The sequence below is a fragment of the Lygodium microphyllum genome, chromosome 21 (genome assembly GCF_053477565.2).
Source record: "Lygodium microphyllum isolate KBCC chromosome 21, Lygodium_microphyllum_v1.1.10, whole genome shotgun sequence".
NCBI lineage: Eukaryota > Viridiplantae > Streptophyta > Polypodiopsida > Schizaeales > Lygodiaceae > Lygodium > Lygodium microphyllum.
The window spans coordinates 98,776,630-98,793,583 of NC_141155.1; the positions used below are offsets into that span (position 1 = coordinate 98,776,630).

The 16,954-nt window shown below is 41.1% G+C and overlaps 1 protein-coding gene across 3 annotated transcripts; it reads right to left on the minus strand.

Annotated features, from left to right (window-relative positions):
* Window positions 1-1,461: 1,461 nt before the first annotated feature.
* On the minus strand, window positions 1,462-14,370 carry LOC148018344 (histone acetyltransferase HAC1-like). Of its 3 annotated transcripts, XM_087661868.1 has the most exons (17): window positions 14,139-14,370; window positions 12,817-13,782; window positions 12,564-12,716; window positions 11,989-12,082; window positions 11,280-11,850; window positions 9,225-10,879; window positions 8,824-9,120; window positions 8,470-8,745; window positions 7,940-8,068; window positions 7,566-7,766; window positions 5,559-5,701; window positions 5,169-5,478; window positions 4,745-4,887; window positions 4,312-4,390; window positions 2,814-3,188; window positions 2,463-2,677; window positions 1,462-2,369 (listed from the first exon to the last, which is right to left on the minus strand). In XM_087661868.1, the coding sequence occupies exons 3-17, from the start codon at window positions 12,701-12,703 to the stop codon at window positions 2,255-2,257; spliced, it is 4,743 nt and encodes a 1,580-aa protein (XP_087517994.1). In that variant the 5' UTR covers window positions 12,704-12,716; window positions 12,817-13,782; window positions 14,139-14,370; the 3' UTR covers window positions 1,462-2,254. The 3 variants fall into 3 exon arrangements, with proteins under 3 accessions (XP_087517994.1, XP_087517992.1, XP_087517993.1); XM_087661866.1 differs by having other exon boundaries at window positions 12,564-12,856; XM_087661867.1 differs by having other exon boundaries at window positions 12,564-13,782.
* Between the last annotated feature and the right edge of the window lie 2,584 nt (window positions 14,371-16,954).

Here is a 16,954-nt window from a genome sequence, read left to right on the forward strand (position 1 = left end):
ACTTGTTCTATTTCTTCCCCCCTTTCAAGCAAATTAAAAGTAATAACTGACCCAAAAGCTAGTATCAAATGTTGAACTTGCCACCTCACAGCATTACACAGTATCTACTATTATTGCCATCCACATACTCTTGCAACTATCTTAATCCAAAGCTCATAGGCAAGATCACTCCATCCCTTTAGTCTCAAATGTCTAGTCTCAAATGTCAAGCAAATAATGTAACTCACAAACATGGGAAAATATGTAACACTAGCCAATAATAACTGCAGGTGTCCCTCCAAAGACCCCAATTCTAGAATTGTTTTACCATGTCACTCAAAAAGATAAGTGTCATTTCTCTGGATCATTGCAGTGTTCTATGCGAGTCTTAACATCAAAACCTGAAAATAATTATATTTCCTAATTAATGGGCACAATGACAAGAGCTCCAATTTGAAACCATACTTAATGACCAGAGTTCTTATTTTGAGAATGTCACTTTACTTCTATACTGGAGGACATTTTCATGTTTGGTCCCAACCGAGTACAAGACGAGACTTCTTCTTAGCATCATGCACACTCTTGCCCTTGAATGCTTCATATATCCACGCTCACTTTGAGATAGGGGCATACTATGAAATACAGCTTTATAATCATCAACGTCCTGCATAGCCAGTGGTTGGCAACTAAGCCAATCCCATGTATACAATACTAGTTTGAAGCTGAAGCTTTCCTTTGATTTAAGTGTCAATAGAATTCACGCTAACGTAAGTATAAAAGAATTAGAAAACACACTCGTACATGATCACTGTTGGATATCTAAGAGGCACATTGGGCGGTTGAAAGCTGTGGTTTTGATGATGTTTTAGTACTGTGCTGTAAAAAGATCGCTTAATTCTGCAGTACGTCAAATTCATGTCACCATTTTATTTCGTTGAAGACATGACACCATCCCATCATCATTTCAACCCTATGCAGCACTGTGAATTCCCAAGCAGAGGGTCTACTTCCAATTATTCACACCAGATTCTCCTAAAGGAAATACAAAGTTCTAAGTGATACCGGACGTTCATGAAAATTTGAGTTTACTGTTTATCGTAAAGGATATTTGCAAATGCTGTTAGCTCATAAATACTGTACTGATACCTAGCCGTTTAATTTCATACTCATCCCGCATAACTATTCACCAACTTAATTCATTCATTCCTGTTGCACCTTTTTGCCTCCAGGTAAAGGAAAATGTCTGTGGATCCTAGCAGTCCAATCACTTGTAACCCTGCACACAAGAACACTGATTGTATAACCTCTATACTGAGCTTTGGCAATAATACACAACCCACTACATGTTACAATGGATACAGACACTACTTTTTGTTAAGATAAGATATTCGCAGCAAACTGCAAGTCCAAACATCACTCGTTAAGTTGCAAGGACTTGTCCCCAGCAGTGAGCTATTACCAACTATAAATACTTTCTTGAGAGTAGACAAATACTGTAGCTCTTTTATTAATCTGGTAAAAACATGGTGCAAAATAGTACGCAATGGGCTACAAAAGTACAGTTGGATTTTCCAAGGTTGAAAATCCTTAACTGAGATTAACATTGTGATTACAGGACATTAGGCTAAAGAGAGGCAAATTTAGTCAAAATTTTGGATCAGGATGATACAGAGATGGAAAAGCAGCCTGCACCTGCTGATTGCTCTGGACAACGGACAACATTGCTGACCCAGAAATATGCGACAGATTTAACAGAAAGCGAACAGACCAATAGTTACAGAGTGTGTCTGGAACCAAGAGCCACCACCCTGCAAGCAGAGCAAAAACCAGCCTGATGGGAAGAGTCCAAACCATTTCTCGGCTTTCTCAATAAAAAAATGAAATGTACCATACAAGTACAAAACCTGCCAACTAACTTGCTGTGTCAGCCTCCAAGCCTGGTGTATCACTGCCAGCTTGTAAATAAATGAATACAATACCTGTACTTGATGATAGGTGCAATGATCAGCATATATAAATGCTTTTACAGAATGCAGCTTTTGCCTGCAACACTCAGCATGTACAGTATCACCAGCTCCGCAAATGTGATATATACACTTTCTCACAGACCCTAGCTCAAAACTCATTCCTGATACAGGAAAGCTAGGGCCTGGAGCACATAAGAGGAGGTGGCATGAGTGACTTCTTGGGGAGCTCGAGGCACATGCAGAATGAAGTCAAGGGCAACACTTGCGAGCCCTTTTCATTAGGCCAATATGACACAGAATAAGGATCTTCATTGACCTCCTGCACTTTGCTCTGCCGCGCGCTGCCTGATCATCTCCTGCACAGCAGCCCTACGCCGTGACTCCTGCTGTAGCTGCAGCCTTCTAAAGTGTTTCTTGAGATCCCTGAACTCCATCCAAAAAAGGGGTTAAGTATCAAAGCTAAAATATATCTTTCGTTAAAGCTTTTCAATTTGAACTGCTTGGGGACCAACTTACATGCATCTTGGCACATTACAAGTGGTCTCTTTGCAAGATCGAGCATGACATTGCAAAAGGATCCACATCCTCTTGCAACGAGAGCAACCGCCTGCAGCCCTCTGTGTACATGTCATACCATGCCTGAACAACTCTTTCATGTTCCGACACTTGGGATATTGACATGCTTCCCGGCACTTTGACGCATGAGCCAATACCTCCAGCATTACCCTTAACTATTTACATCCAACAGCATGAAAAATGAGAGAATAAAAATGTGTGATAAGCCCACCATCACATAGAACACAGAGAATCCACTATGAATCAAAGAAAACAACCAGAAAAGAAATAACAAAGGGCAAAAATTAAAACCTGCTGCATACGCAGCTTTGCATTATCATCAGCTGCAGTAGAACGTGCGACAAGCTTGTGTGGGTGTTGCTGGACTTCTTTGCTTGAATAGCATGAGCTACAGACATCATAATCTGAGCAAACCTTGCATTTCCACCCATGTGCTCCTTCCATTTCATTGTGGCATATGGTACAAGAGACGATGAATGCTGGTGCATCAGGGTTGTGTAGATGGTAAAGAACCATCATCGATGAGTGCTTAGCCCGCCGAAGAGTGTCATACTGATACTGATTTCCTTGACAAAGATTTAAAAAGGCATGTCTATTGTCGAAGAGCTCACTCTCCATTATCTCATCTCTATCTGAAGTATTAGCAGATACATTTCCTACTTCCTCCTGTAAAACAAATGCACCAAATGTGAAACTGAAAAGAACAAGCATGTAAGGTCTAAGAAGGAAACATCATTCAACATCCCTATTTCAAACTGCTGAAAAAGAATAAAACAGTTCTTTGAAGCCTTTTGAACAGGCTAAGTGTTGGAAACCCTTTTCCGGCCTTGCAGACACACAAGAATGTATCAGAAAATGTTGGTGTGGCCCTTGCCCCCACTCTTAGCTAATATCCTCCCCCAATGGACACTCAGGGGTGGGTATCCTATCTCAGGAAGGGAAAAAGTCCCCCGCTTTTTTGGGGGGGTGGGGCAGGGTGGTGGAGGTCTGGGGTGGCGTGGGGTGCGGTGGGGGGGTGGGGTGGTGTGGGGTGGGTGTGTGGTGGGCGGGTGGGTGAATGCATCAGAAAATACTGACAGCTTCGAGAGGTAAAAGCCACAGTCTTTCATTGGCTGATGGGAGTTGAAATCCCATTTGACTTGGAAGTGGGAAATTTACCTCCGACAAACAACTATTTGCTTTAAGATTATCTCTGATTCCCCTACAGTGTACTAGATTTCTTTCACTTTATTCAGGTGGAACACAATCCGATGGACCTAATGCACCAGTTAAGTCACACATTCACTTATGGATGTACATTGATATCAACTCACACTCACCAGGAAAGCTTGAAATCACTTGCAAAATGAGAAAGAAATGGTCTTGAGCAATTCATGTTGACCCTCTCACATGATACATGAGAGCCTGTGCACAAAGAGAACTTGGCTAAATCAATGTCCATGTGATACAACCAACCTGGTTTATGGGTACTTGGAAACCTTGTCAGTAGGGCTTAGGCCACTGAAGAGCACAGGTTCAATCTCCTCTTGAGACCGTTCGTTTGAACAAAAGGTGCAGTTAAAGATGGGCCACTAAAGCTCAACTAGGGGAAAGAAAAGTACTTGAAAAGAGACACGGAGCTTGAGAATAGACCATGACGCAAGCAGGAGAAAGACTAAATTTTGCTGATGGTAGCACATCGATCATGCCTCTTTCATTTACAACTGGAAACAAGCCTGACTTCTAAAATGCAAGCAAAAAACCAGATGTAAAGAGCACCAGAGAAGAAGAACAGATGCAATAGCACTACCATTATCAATAGATGTCTTTCTTTCTTGCCAGCAGGATGTTTCTCCTCGTCACCTAGTTTCTGGTGTTCTTCATAACACCTGAATGAAACCAACATATCAATTAGAAAGGACTGCAGTTATCCTAGATTAGAAATTTTGATTATCCTAATAGCATGTGATTTGTTTCTTTTTATTTTGTCACTGCAGAGCTTGTTCTATGTCAGATAACAAAATTTCCACCATCCTGACGACATTCTTTTATTATGTTCTACTTCATGTTCTGAAGACCAAAGTCCTGGGACCATGCTACTGCAGACACAAACTGTCCATGCACATAAGCTAATCATGAGACCATAGTCAATCTAAAGCAACAAACTGGGTAAAGGTGAAGACAAGACCATAGACTGTATGATAAACAATACATTGTAACAAAATTGAGGTAAAGAGCTTTACCCTGAACAGAGCTGAAAGTTGCCAGCACATTGTTGGCAGTACCAGCGATTGCCTGAGATAATAAAATTGTGGCAATACGAGCATGCATGGTGCAAGTGAACCATCATAAAATCCTCCTTCATTGCCGCAATAGATTGCCCTAGCTGTTAGCAACAGGCAAAGATAAAACTGTATCAGTCAGGTATAGACTCGGCCTAGCTGTGGATTTTTCATGAGTTTCTGTCCAAAGACAACAGTCTTTAAGGTTCTTATCAGATACTTGCATTACGAGAGAGAGAGAGAGAGAGAGAGACGACTAAGCTCTAAAGATACTAGTAACTAGACTGGCAGTCTCCTGTGAAATCGAGCAGAGGTTGGAAGACTAAACACATCAACCCGGATTGTACATAGGATCATGATAATCCTGGAATAACCACCAAGTTACCTTCTGCATAAGTTGCAAATCCTTAGATCCATTGCCTGCAGGTTCTGCATGTGTTGAGGTTTTTGTAGTTCGTTTTGTGGCCAGCTTCACTCTGCCTCTTCTCTGAGAACTCATTCCTCCTTCATCTTGTTGAAGTTGCTGAAGTATATCTTCAGCAGCTCCAGGCCAATAATCTCCATCAAAGTAGGGTAAATTTGCAGCAGTTATCTTGGCTTTACTTTCACCAGCCGGCGTGAAAAAGTAATCATAAAGATTCCGGTTGGCTACAACAATATCCTCCCTCTTTGCTTTTGAAATCATGCTCAAATACCTTCAAAAAACCATCAGGATTAGTACACATTAAAAAGAAATCTCTATTGGTTTTTCCAAGTATGTCAACCACAAACTCACCATTCCCGAAGCTTATCAGTTTTGGGAGTCTTTTGTATCTCTGGGTGACAATAAAGTATATAATCATCTCCTTTGAGAGGAGGGCATGCCCATATGTAACAGCTGCTAAAACCACGGTTCTTGCAGTAGTCCAAGTAAGCAATCTAAAACATTCATGACAAGACGAGAAAATCCACTAATCTTAGGTTCCAAGTGGTAAGGTTTTCATATTGACCAAAGAGTAAAACTTTTGTGCGAACATGGTATATGAGAAACCACAGATGACAAATCTTTGAGTTCAATGCTGATACTTCAGAAATATTAACTACTTTGCCTGCTGTAGCATCCCAACTCAGTAAATGCAGGTAAAACTTTAAGTTAGTCCATGAAGGACTATGTTTTGATTATTTAGCAAGGAATAGCAGTTTCAGCTTATTCCCAATCTCATGAACTAACCCATCCTGTTTCTCTGCCCTTTAACTTTCTTAGTACTTACATACTGCCTAAATTCAGCTCATAATTTACATTATTTGAGTTGGATAAGCAATATCCCAATAGGTCTTAACTGTTGGGATCAGCATCAGAGTCACTAAAATTTACATCAGTCAGTTTGCACTTGACATCTGTATGAATATGAAGTGTTAGAACCCTACCCGTAAAAAATCAAGTAATCTCAATGCAGTACGCCAGAACAGACTGTTGACATGTGACATTGAACATCATGTCCAATTGAGGTCATTCACAAAAAGCATCACAGCAAAGAACCTGAAATTGAGGATAACCACCCCATATTTGAACTGCATGATGCATAACAACAAGATATTCATCGACACAGTACAGCCACTTGCTAAGCCCAACATCAAGGGATGGTACCGTAATTGCCAAAGAGCACCTAAAGGATCTTCTCCAACAAGTCATTGTAAGACTTCTATCAAGTAATTGGATTCTCTTGAAGCATTGGAGCAATCTTATTGATCGGGAGCTAAAATTCCATGGCAGCAATTATATTGGACAAAGCTTTCTTGAAGCTGGTCTTATAATCTTCAATCTTGGTCCATTGATGGTGGTTTATGCTGAATATTGATTAGTTGGATTCATCTACTACTCTTCATCAACATTACAGAGGTAATTCTATTGCTTTCAGCTTAATCTCTCTTTCATCCAATTGTTGAACCAGTCCTATTGTTCATAACCCCAGCAACATTGTCTATGCAACAAATTGCAGGACACTAGAGCTACACTTGCAAATTTCAGTAAAACCGCAAAAATTCGGGGGTATAATATTCCAAATTTAGTGCTCTTACCTCAATTTAAAATGCTTTCTCATTTGGTCTTTCGCATCACAAACTCAAAAATGGAGAGATCTCTTTCCCCTCTATATGGGATGAGGAAGCTGAAGTTCAAGGTCTTGCAATAAGACTAGAACTTTTCATAAGCTAGAACACTAACAAGGGGCTGGATGAAGAGCTTGAATGTAAACAGAAGACAAGCAGGTGCTTTTTCTTGGGTGTGGGTGTGGGTGTGGGTGGGTGTGGGTGGGTATAGCTCTGATAACATGAACACAAAGCTACATACAACAAAATTCACACATTCTTCATTCACTCTTTAAACAGGCAGAAGGTACATCATAACACATCCTTTGCTTATGCGATACAACACCTATATTCTACTCCTACATCACATTGGTGCAATAGGGCACCACAGTTTCTAGCAGACACCATATCAGAGTGACGTCGACTTGGAAAATGATTAAAAGTTATTGTGAAAGGACCATTTAGGAACTTAAACCTAACTTCCAACTGCCTGCATACAAGTATCAGAGAGATACACGTGGCAAGCTAAGTGGCAAACTTAACCAAAACATAGTGATATTTGAAATAATATCCTACTTGAGGAAACAGATCTCCCAACCATGTTCTCATGACCTTTTAGATAACTATACTTAGTAAGTTTACTCAGTAAGGTTAAAACTATGTATGAAAGTCCATCTTGGCATACAATATTTCATTTGAAAAAGAGTAATCTTACCAAGATCTCATGATAGACAAATGTGCGAAGAGCTTCACCACTCGTAGTTTTCACGTCAGGTCTAAAATACTTCACAGAATCCAAATAAGAAAGGTAAACATGTCGCCCATTTGGTTGAGGACAGTCAGAGCCAAACTCCTGCACATACATCCCAAAAAGGCAAACTTCGACGCCCTCTATTTTTTGGAATAGCATAAGCATCTGTCATATGCACCAACAAAATGCTTACTTTGCTGCTCATAGCCACATCAAATCACAAAGATTCAAATGGCACAGAAGGATACTCTTTTAAAAAGTCACACACATGCACAAACATACACTTCTGGTATAAAGTCTGCACACAGCAACAATCACACAAAGTTGCACAAAATTACCTTCGACTTATAGAGAAACTCTTTGGGATAGTCCTCTTGTTGAAACAATTCCAAGAACTTTGACCTCACCTCCAGTTTTTTGTCCACAGAAGAGATCACCCGCACTACTAGACCATCAGCTGTAGGGACCTGAGAAGTAGTTGAATCACATTTAAAAAAAACGCCCCACCTCCAACAACAAAGAAAAATATAGCCTTTATCAAGAATCCACTTGCCAGGCCCTAACTACATACAGTTTCAGCTTAACCAAAATGTTGAACTGTCTTTGAATAGACTGTCAGACAGAGCATAAGCATTTTCTATTAGTAGGCGCAGACTACCAAAGTATCTGAGCTCAGTGGAAGTTCTGCGCTATGCATGTTTTAACTTTTTTCCTGTGATAGTCAGTATTCAAGAATAGACCTCAAGATCATAATTGCATTTTGCACCTCAAATGACACTTGGACAATATCCAAAAGGCAATGTTCAAATGTTCTCTTCAAACCCAGAACAATAAAATCAGAAACACTGAGCCATGATTAAAAAATTACCTCCTCCGGATCTATTCCAAGTGCTCTGGCACGTTCAATCCTTTCTTCTTTCAGCCTACGCACCAGCCTATCCTCGACATGGTTACTTAAAACTGTTTTGGGAAGATCTTTAGCTCCAGGCACAAGATTTGCAGGCCAAGGCACCCTTTGCCCTCTCTCCATTTCTGCTATACAGCATTCAGGACATATGTACTCGGATCTTTCCTTGTTGATTCGAGCATTGAACAGTACACATATTTGATGCTGCCACTTTTTACACTTGTCACATTCCACCCACTGGACAAACAATTGATGCTGTTAGGCAGATTACTATTTCTAATCCAAAAAATTTATTTACTGTAAGAGTCAACATACCGCTTCAACCCGTTGTTCATCATTTTTCTTCTTTCCAAGCATCGACTTCTGAATCTTAAGCCCATCAGCCTCCAAAACATCAGTCCGAATGGCATTATAACATGGCCCACAAAAATTGACAGTATTTTCCCCAGAGCCTGCTGTGTGATAAGTCGCATTCCGTTTGATGCGGCAGCCACATTGTGTGCAGAAAACCGGTATTGGATCAAAATACAGATTCTCAACAGCACAAGCTGAGCAGGCTGATGCAGACATTTGATGCTCCATGGCTTGATTTCTCTCAGCTTTATTTTTGCTCTGTCCAGGAAAAAGATCATCCTCAAGTCAATTCAAACAGGCCAAAGTATCTGAAAGTCTTTCAGAAGCATACAGTGAAATTGAAAATTTTCACAAACTGTTACCTGACCAATCCATTTCCGTAAACTGGAGATGTGCTGCCTGATTTGTTGTGGTGTTAAGCTTTCAATGTAAGAGATTCCAGAAACCTTGGTCTTGGCAGGCTTTCCATTACTCAATGTTTGTTTGAGAGGATCCGATGAAGGACTTATCTGGAGGTCTGCAATGCCTGCTACCTTTGTTGCAGAATCATCATTTATGATACCTGTTTCTGATTTCATAGAGTTAATTGGTCTCTCATTGGTTGGCCCTTCAACCTGTAGCTCTGATAACAAAGAGGATTCAGAGGGGGAATCTGTTTTGCTAAAGGCTGATTTGTCTTTACATTTATCAGACGTGGACTCATATGGGATCTGATGTTTAGGAGTTTGAGTTGTATTTAAGTGAGAATATGCATCTTTAGGTGTTGACAATGTATCCTGATCACTCACTTGCTCCTGACTTTCAACAGTGCTCGTTGATTGTTGCACTATCTGTGAACCTTGTGATACATCCGAAACTAGCGCTTCCATTTTTACTCGCTTCACAGGAGGTGATTCAACCTCATTAGATACAGATTCTTTTGAAGAACCAACTTGTAATGTTTTTGAGCAACTTGGTAATGAATTAGATTGTCTCCCCAACTTTGAGCGATTAGCCACTGATTGATTGGCAAAATAAAGGCGTACAGGACTACAGATGACACATTTTGAGTTCCGACATTGCTGATGATGCTGAAGCAACTCCTTCAAGGGCTTGCACCTAGGATAGGAACACCGATAAGTCTGGCAAGATTTAAGATGATTCCATGCATCCTGTCCAGCCTCACAATGGCTTACAGTGCAACTCCCTGGATTTGTGCAGCGACTAACATGCCGCAAGAAAATCAATAACCAACGTTGCCTTTTCACTTGTTGCAAAAAAGTTGAGCTGCCCACCTCTTTGACCTGACTTGGTGCCAAGCTATCATCATTGCTAACCACCTCAGACTGCCCTGTATCAGCACTATTGGCTTGGCATGCCTGTCCACTGTGGGAATCCATATTTTGATTCACAGACATACCCTGTTGAGAACATTCTTGTAGTTTCTGTGAATTAACCTGCCTTTCAGAATCCATTTGCACCTCTCTTTTCAGACAGCTACCTTCTTGGATACCCTGACCCACAAACACAGATTGGCTTCGCTCAGATTGAGACTGGCCTCGTTCATTAATTAGCATCTCTGAGTTGCTATGATCTTCGAAAACCCTCTCTGGCATTTCCACATGTGACTGCAATATAAAGGTATCACTAGCAGCTTTATCACACCTATTTGAGATGAGGAGACTCCTCCCTGGTTGCTGCTGCTGCTTATGCTGATGCTGCTGCTGATGTTGCTGCTGTTGCTGTTGCTGTTGCTGTTGCTGTTGCTGTTGCTGCTGTTGCTGTTGCTGTTGAAAGAGTAATGACCTTTGTGTGGAATCATTACACAGTGACATTTGATGAGATTGAAGGTTGTTAGCATGCTTAAAATCTTGTTGCTCACTTAATGTACCATGAATCAAGCTTGCTTGGTTTGCAACTAATGAGCTCAAATTCTCATTACTTGAAACAGATCCTGCCTGTAACATAGTATTGTACAGACTCCTAGTATCAACAACATCTGGAGCATTCATTACAAAACCATTTCCCCGAGTTACACCTGCAAGAACACCAGTAACAAGTTTGATCCAGTCCATGTGGCAAACACTGACATTATATAGCTGCAGCAAAACCACTGTTCCCGATTATTTTTCAAAACAAAAATAACAGAAGGCTTCACAATTTTCACATGTTAAGAACCATACCAACATCAGTGTTTTACATCACCATATGTCACCACAGTTTTCATATGGTGACGTAAAAAACTGAGGACCCAGCTGTTACATCATGCATCCTTACATTCAAATGAACTTTAGATGCTGACACCACCTAGCTCTCTTTTGAGAGGAAGTGTCCTTGCTTCTTACAGATGTTTGCATGGGCGGACCACCATGCACAATAGACTATTAACTTAGTTTAGAGGGTCTAGCAGTAGCTCAGGGCTCAGATGGAGACATTACCAAACAAGTCATCTCCCCTTGTCCCTGTGAAAAGAAGATGTTGCTTTAGCTTCTCAATAGAACCATCATTAGTATTTGCACAACTAAGCCCTGTAGAATTATAAGGGACCTCATTCGTCCTGACATTCATGCCAGGGGTTGGAATCATACAGCTCCCTATCCTTGGTATGCCTACACCATGCAGGTACTGACTGTTTCTTTCAAACCCTGATTCACAAACACCAAATGAAGAAGCGCCTTGTCCAATAGCTGAACCATGTGCATACATGTTGAAACCCGCAGCGGGCCCACTACTGTCAACATCAAATGCGGATGTAATGGATGTAGGAGCATTAGAGGTATTGAGGAGCATTCTTGAATTTGGAGACTGGAAGTTTCCTGTGCCTAGCGTAGAATAATTGTAACCACCACTTGAAGTTGGGGCTGTGACATTTGAGAAACCATGAGAAAAGACCCTGGAAGCAGCAGGGCCTGACTGGGTAACCAGCTGCGCAGACTTGTGGCCATTCCTTACTCTCATCATCAACGAGTGAATCCGCTGTTCCAATGTACTTGAGTCTCCATATTCCTCCTAAGTTACAGATTAAGATAGAATGAAACTTATCAAAGGACTTGTCAACAAAACAAACACAAACAAATGAAGAGATGCACGCAATAAACACATTTATGTATGTCCAGAACACCACATTGAAATTGCCTGATAACACACCTTTGAAGCAGCACTCGCATACAAGAACAACTCCAGTTCGTTCACTATTCCAGGCACTTTGTTTTCCAAACCAGTCTTCTGTAGAAGTTTGGCACTGGCCACCATGAAAAGAAAGAGGTAGTTAAATCATTAGGAAAAAGCAGCTCTTTATTTTTACTTTGTTTAACTATTATGTGGCACGATTAAACTAGTGAGCAGCCTACTCACCTCACCCTCTAGAATCACTGAAGTAGTTCCCTCCCTCTCCATCTCCCTCTCCCTCTCCCTCTGTCTCTGTCTCTGTCTCTGCCTTCCCCTCCCCCTCCCCTGCTCTGTGCACCCTAGAATCACTGAAATAGTTCTCCACCTCTCCCTCCCCCTCTGCCTGTGCCCCCCTTCCCCTCTCTGTGCACTGACATACGGATACAATTTTGGACCCTATAGCTAAGCCGTCAAGAACTATTTGAGTCCAAAGGCTACACCTTTTTCACCATTTCCCAAAGAACAGGCTAGGAAAATTGAAAATCAACAATTTCACATGGCGAAAAGCTCACTACAATGCCATTAGTGTCACAAGATGTCCTGTCAACACTCACATTTGAGACAATATTTCCCGTCGAATATTAACATCAGTTTCGCTGTGCCAAGCTTTCCGCAAAGCACCTAAACCTTTGTTAAGATGAGGTGCTCCTCCCAGCTGACCATGTTGGCCAGCCATCTGGATTTGATTGAGCATCTTGACTCTTCACCTTAAAAGGAAGTCCAATCATTAAAACTCTGAAGTTGTGGTCAACCAGGAATAAGGACACTCCAGAACTGGCAAGCAATACTTCTTCTTTCCTGGTGCACCTTTTCTTAGATACTGCAGCTGTGATTCCTGGCTCCCCACCTGCCATATTCACTCATACTCATCAACCCTCTTAAAGCAATGATTTTAAAACCAAGAAAAGAAAATACCATGTCTGATTGGCATCCGATTGTACACATGCCAGAAGTGCTACATTTGTTACACTAGTTATTGTCAATCATGGTCTACCATTTAATCATTATCTACAAGCTACACAAAGACACATTACCAGGCACGTTACCTTTGTGGCAGACACGGCAGCCCCAAACAGATCCTAAAATGCAAGATGAACCTATATTTATACTTCTCTTAAGGAAAGCACAATTATGATAAATCATTAATCAAATAAAAGGCTACCATGTAAGGTAAAAATCCTTCCACTGTACACCTTTCTTCCTTCTATGGGAACACAAATGCCTACTGAGACAGTCTCAGCTAGCCATGACAAGATGGAGTAATGAAAAACAAAAATATTTCTAGCTCTGGCCTTGAAGGCTGTGAAAACAGAGAATCACAACTGTCATAGTATTAAAAGTAACATTCACATAAGCAATGTGGAGAAAGAATTTCAGTATTAGCAATGTGCCAAACTAAGAGGCTACTGCCATCACGTTGATTGACTAGCTTTTCGCTCATCATGACCAAAACTTCAACTTATGGTGACGCCAATGCACTGATTGGCTTGGTTCAATTTCAGGGAATTCTGCTTGTCAATCGTTCAACTAATATTTGTACTCGCAAGTAACTGCAACAACTAAACTGAACTAGCAGACATCATACAATTAAAACACTTATTTGACCTAGATATATCTACATTGCAAATTGAAAAGTTATGTACCAGACGCCTCTTAAAATGCAAATTGACGAACTTCCCTGTGTGCATGCATTCGGTCTCATTCATAAGTCATACTGTGCAGGGAAGCTCGAAGCTCTCCTTGATGTTCTAATACCACCCAGCTTGATGTAAACTGACAAGCAGTAATGAAATTGTCAGTCAATTAGTCAACCAACGCTGCAGACCGCCTGTTTCTGAAGATCAGCTGGCATATCCGGCTGAATCCTGGGGAGTCCTACATACGAACATAAGTCTGAAACGCAAAAGTAACACAAGGGCATACAGTTGTCCTCATCGAGGTCCTATTGAGCTTCGGATGACAGCCATCAAATTCGGGGAAGAAAACGATGGCAACAAAAAATTAGGGTAAAATCGCAGAGGAGAAAATGGATGCAATTTTTCCTTCGAGAGAATCGCGCTAAGCAACGATGAAGGTATGCAGGATGAATCAAGCAAAGACCAGAGGATCGATGGCGAAGGGGTGCATACCTGGCACGGGGGGCGGGGGGTGGATAGCGAAGGCGAGGGCGTCTCAGGAGGTGAAGATCAAGGGGAGAGGCCCTGTAGGAGCGGCAGCAGCATCTATGGTGTGGTGTGGGCGCAACCCTACTGTGCGCCTGTGTGTGACCTCGAGCTTTCGCAGGATCGATGACACACAGGAAACCCAAGCTGTGTCGAAGCGGAGAACACCGAAAAAAAAATATAGCAAAAAACCTTCAGAGCGTGTAAACGAAAGGAGAGAGAGAAGGAGAGAGAGAAGGGACTCGTTTTTCTATCATTTCGGGCTTTATTAGAAAAAATTATCGTTTTACCCCCGCATTTTCTAACCTCTCGCATGACGCCAAGTGGCAAGGGCGCCATGTCAGCCCAGGTTCTTGTTGTTGCTCTGGCGTTGTTGCAAACTTGCTAGTAGCCTAGGCTAGGCTTTAACTCCCCAATGAATGCAGCTTCTAATGGAATGCCCAACTTTGTTGCCTACATGACAAGGGTAATGGGATGCTTGCCTCTATCGGCCAAACAAGAGAGCACCAACTCTAATGGAATGCCTATCTCTCTTGGCTACATAAGAAAGGTAATGGGATGCATCTCTCTCTTGGCCAAACAAGAGAGCACAATTCCTAGCCTAGAGTGTAGGCACTACAAACAAGACAACGAGAAGTAAGAGTGCCAAAATGGAAGGGTGGGAACGCAACATTGGAGAGAGCAAGGAGCCACTTTTTGCAATGAGGCCCATCTGAGGTGATGGAAATTTCAAGCATTAAACCACAAGTGTAGCTAACTGATATGCTCTTAAGGCAATAATACTAACAAACTTGGCCTTTAAAGCTCAATTGTGTGAACTTAATAAACCATCTGAGTTGTATGCCCAACCCCAAGAGCATAGCCCACTAGAAGAAACTATCTTACCTCCATGTGTACCATCCAATCCTAAAGACACTAGTTAGCAAGTTGTTCAGACAACTCTCTAACCTATGTCGCACTAGTGCTACATCCCATGCACCTCTATCCACATATATTGTCGCTTTTGGGAAAGATATAGTTTTCTAGTAGTCCTAACTATTTTTAATGGAAGAGAGTGTCTTCTCATTAGATTTTGCCTTGTTGTAGTTCCACCTAAGCATCAATACCTCTTTTGCATCTTTGGTCTACTAAATTTTTCTTTTTCTTCCAAGTAACGGCTATTTCATTGTTAATTGAGATCATTAATCCTTCTATGGGAGCATTATCTTGAAATTGTACAAAGCACCATCTTTTGGTTAATGTAATAGTTACAGTTGCAATAAAAGAATATGATAAGTATAGTTGTATACAGAATGAAGTGGGTGTCAAACTGGCAATATGGCTAAACAAACATTATCCCTTACAAAACTTTTTGAACTTGAGAGAGTACTTGAGACAAGCTTTCCTTCGACACAATATTCACTTATTCATTTAAATGTTTATAAAGGCAACCTTTAGATAATTAAAATTTTCATATTACATGTAACATATTAAAGTTCGACAAGAACGTATGTTTATATGCCAACTTTTTAGGTCATTAGTTTTATCATTAATCCCACTTACTTCTATACATTGAGAAGGAGGTAAAGGAAATAACCAACTTCATACTTGCAAATATGCAACCAAATTTATTCATATAAGAGAAAATTCTATTCTTTCTTGTTTGTGTTACACATTAGTCTCTCCCAAAAGTTGTTTTATGTTTTACTCACTAGATATAGGAGAATGGAAGGAAACTTGCTCTTATGTGAAGAGCATTATGACAGTTCAATCATGACTATAACAAGATAACAATTTGTGGTATTCAATAACAAATTTATGCAACTTATCGCTGCTTTAATGTTAATGTATGCTCTCCTTGCTTATATTACCTATTTTGATAAGGTGTTCACTAGCTCACCTATTGAAATGCCTTCCTTTTGTTAATTACAAAATTAGCATCATTGCAACTTGCATTTTATTTTATTCATTTGATTATAATCTAAATCAAAGTCTTAAAGATCACACCATTCTTATGCATGTCAATATGAACACAAATTAAAGTGCAACCTTTGGTATCAATTAATTCTAGCTTATTTACTTAATACACATGGGCTACATGTGAGCATTGAAAGGTGAGAAGGATCGAAGCTTGCACGCGAGCTATGGCAGGAGAGCAAGAGCAAGAAAGAGAGAGACAAGAAATGGGAACTCCAACAGTCACAATGTGTGACCGGGCCTTCCTTTATTCAAACTGTCACTAAAAGAATAAAGAATAAAGTGACGTGACGGGCGCCCGCCACCTGCAGTGTACAGTGGCGGGTACTATCAGTGTAGTAATACATGGGGCGGCACGGCGGAGGCACCTTTACCCCCAACAACCTCCCACTTAAAGACGAATCTGCCCTAGTGAGAGAGAAAAGAAAAAAGAAAAGACAGTACAAATGTACATAGGTACAAGGGATGAGGAAATGCGACATCTCATCCAACGCCCATCAACCTCCTGAGGAAGGCAAAGCGCTCAGTAGTGAGGCTCTTCGTGAGCAGATCTGCAGGATTCTCGTCAGTGGAGATCTTGACAAGGTCAATAGACCTGTCCTCCACGACACCACGTATGAAGTGATACCTCACCTCAATGTGTTTCGTCTTCGCATGGAAGACCGGATTCTTAGCCAACTGAATGGCACTCATAGAATCCGAATGCAGTGTAGGTGTAGCATTGATCCCAAGGTCAGCAACTAGATGGCCTAACCATATGGCCTCCTTGCAAGCCTCAGTGGGCTGCAACATACTCGACCTCAGTGGTAGACAAAGCCGTACACTTC

Coding starts and splice junctions, on each gene's coding strand:
- LOC148018344 (XM_087661866.1), bottom strand. CDS start 12,703: ATGCTCAATCAAATCCAGATGGCTGGCCAACATGGTCAGCTGGGAGGA. Junction 7,767..7,939: donor AGTTTCTCTATAAGTCGAAG/GTAATTTTGTGC, acceptor TGCATATGACAG/ATGCTTATGCTATTCCAAAA. Junction 2,678..2,813: donor CAAAGCTGCGTATGCAGCAG/GTTTTAATTTTT, acceptor GGATGTAAATAG/TTAAGGGTAATGCTGGAGGT.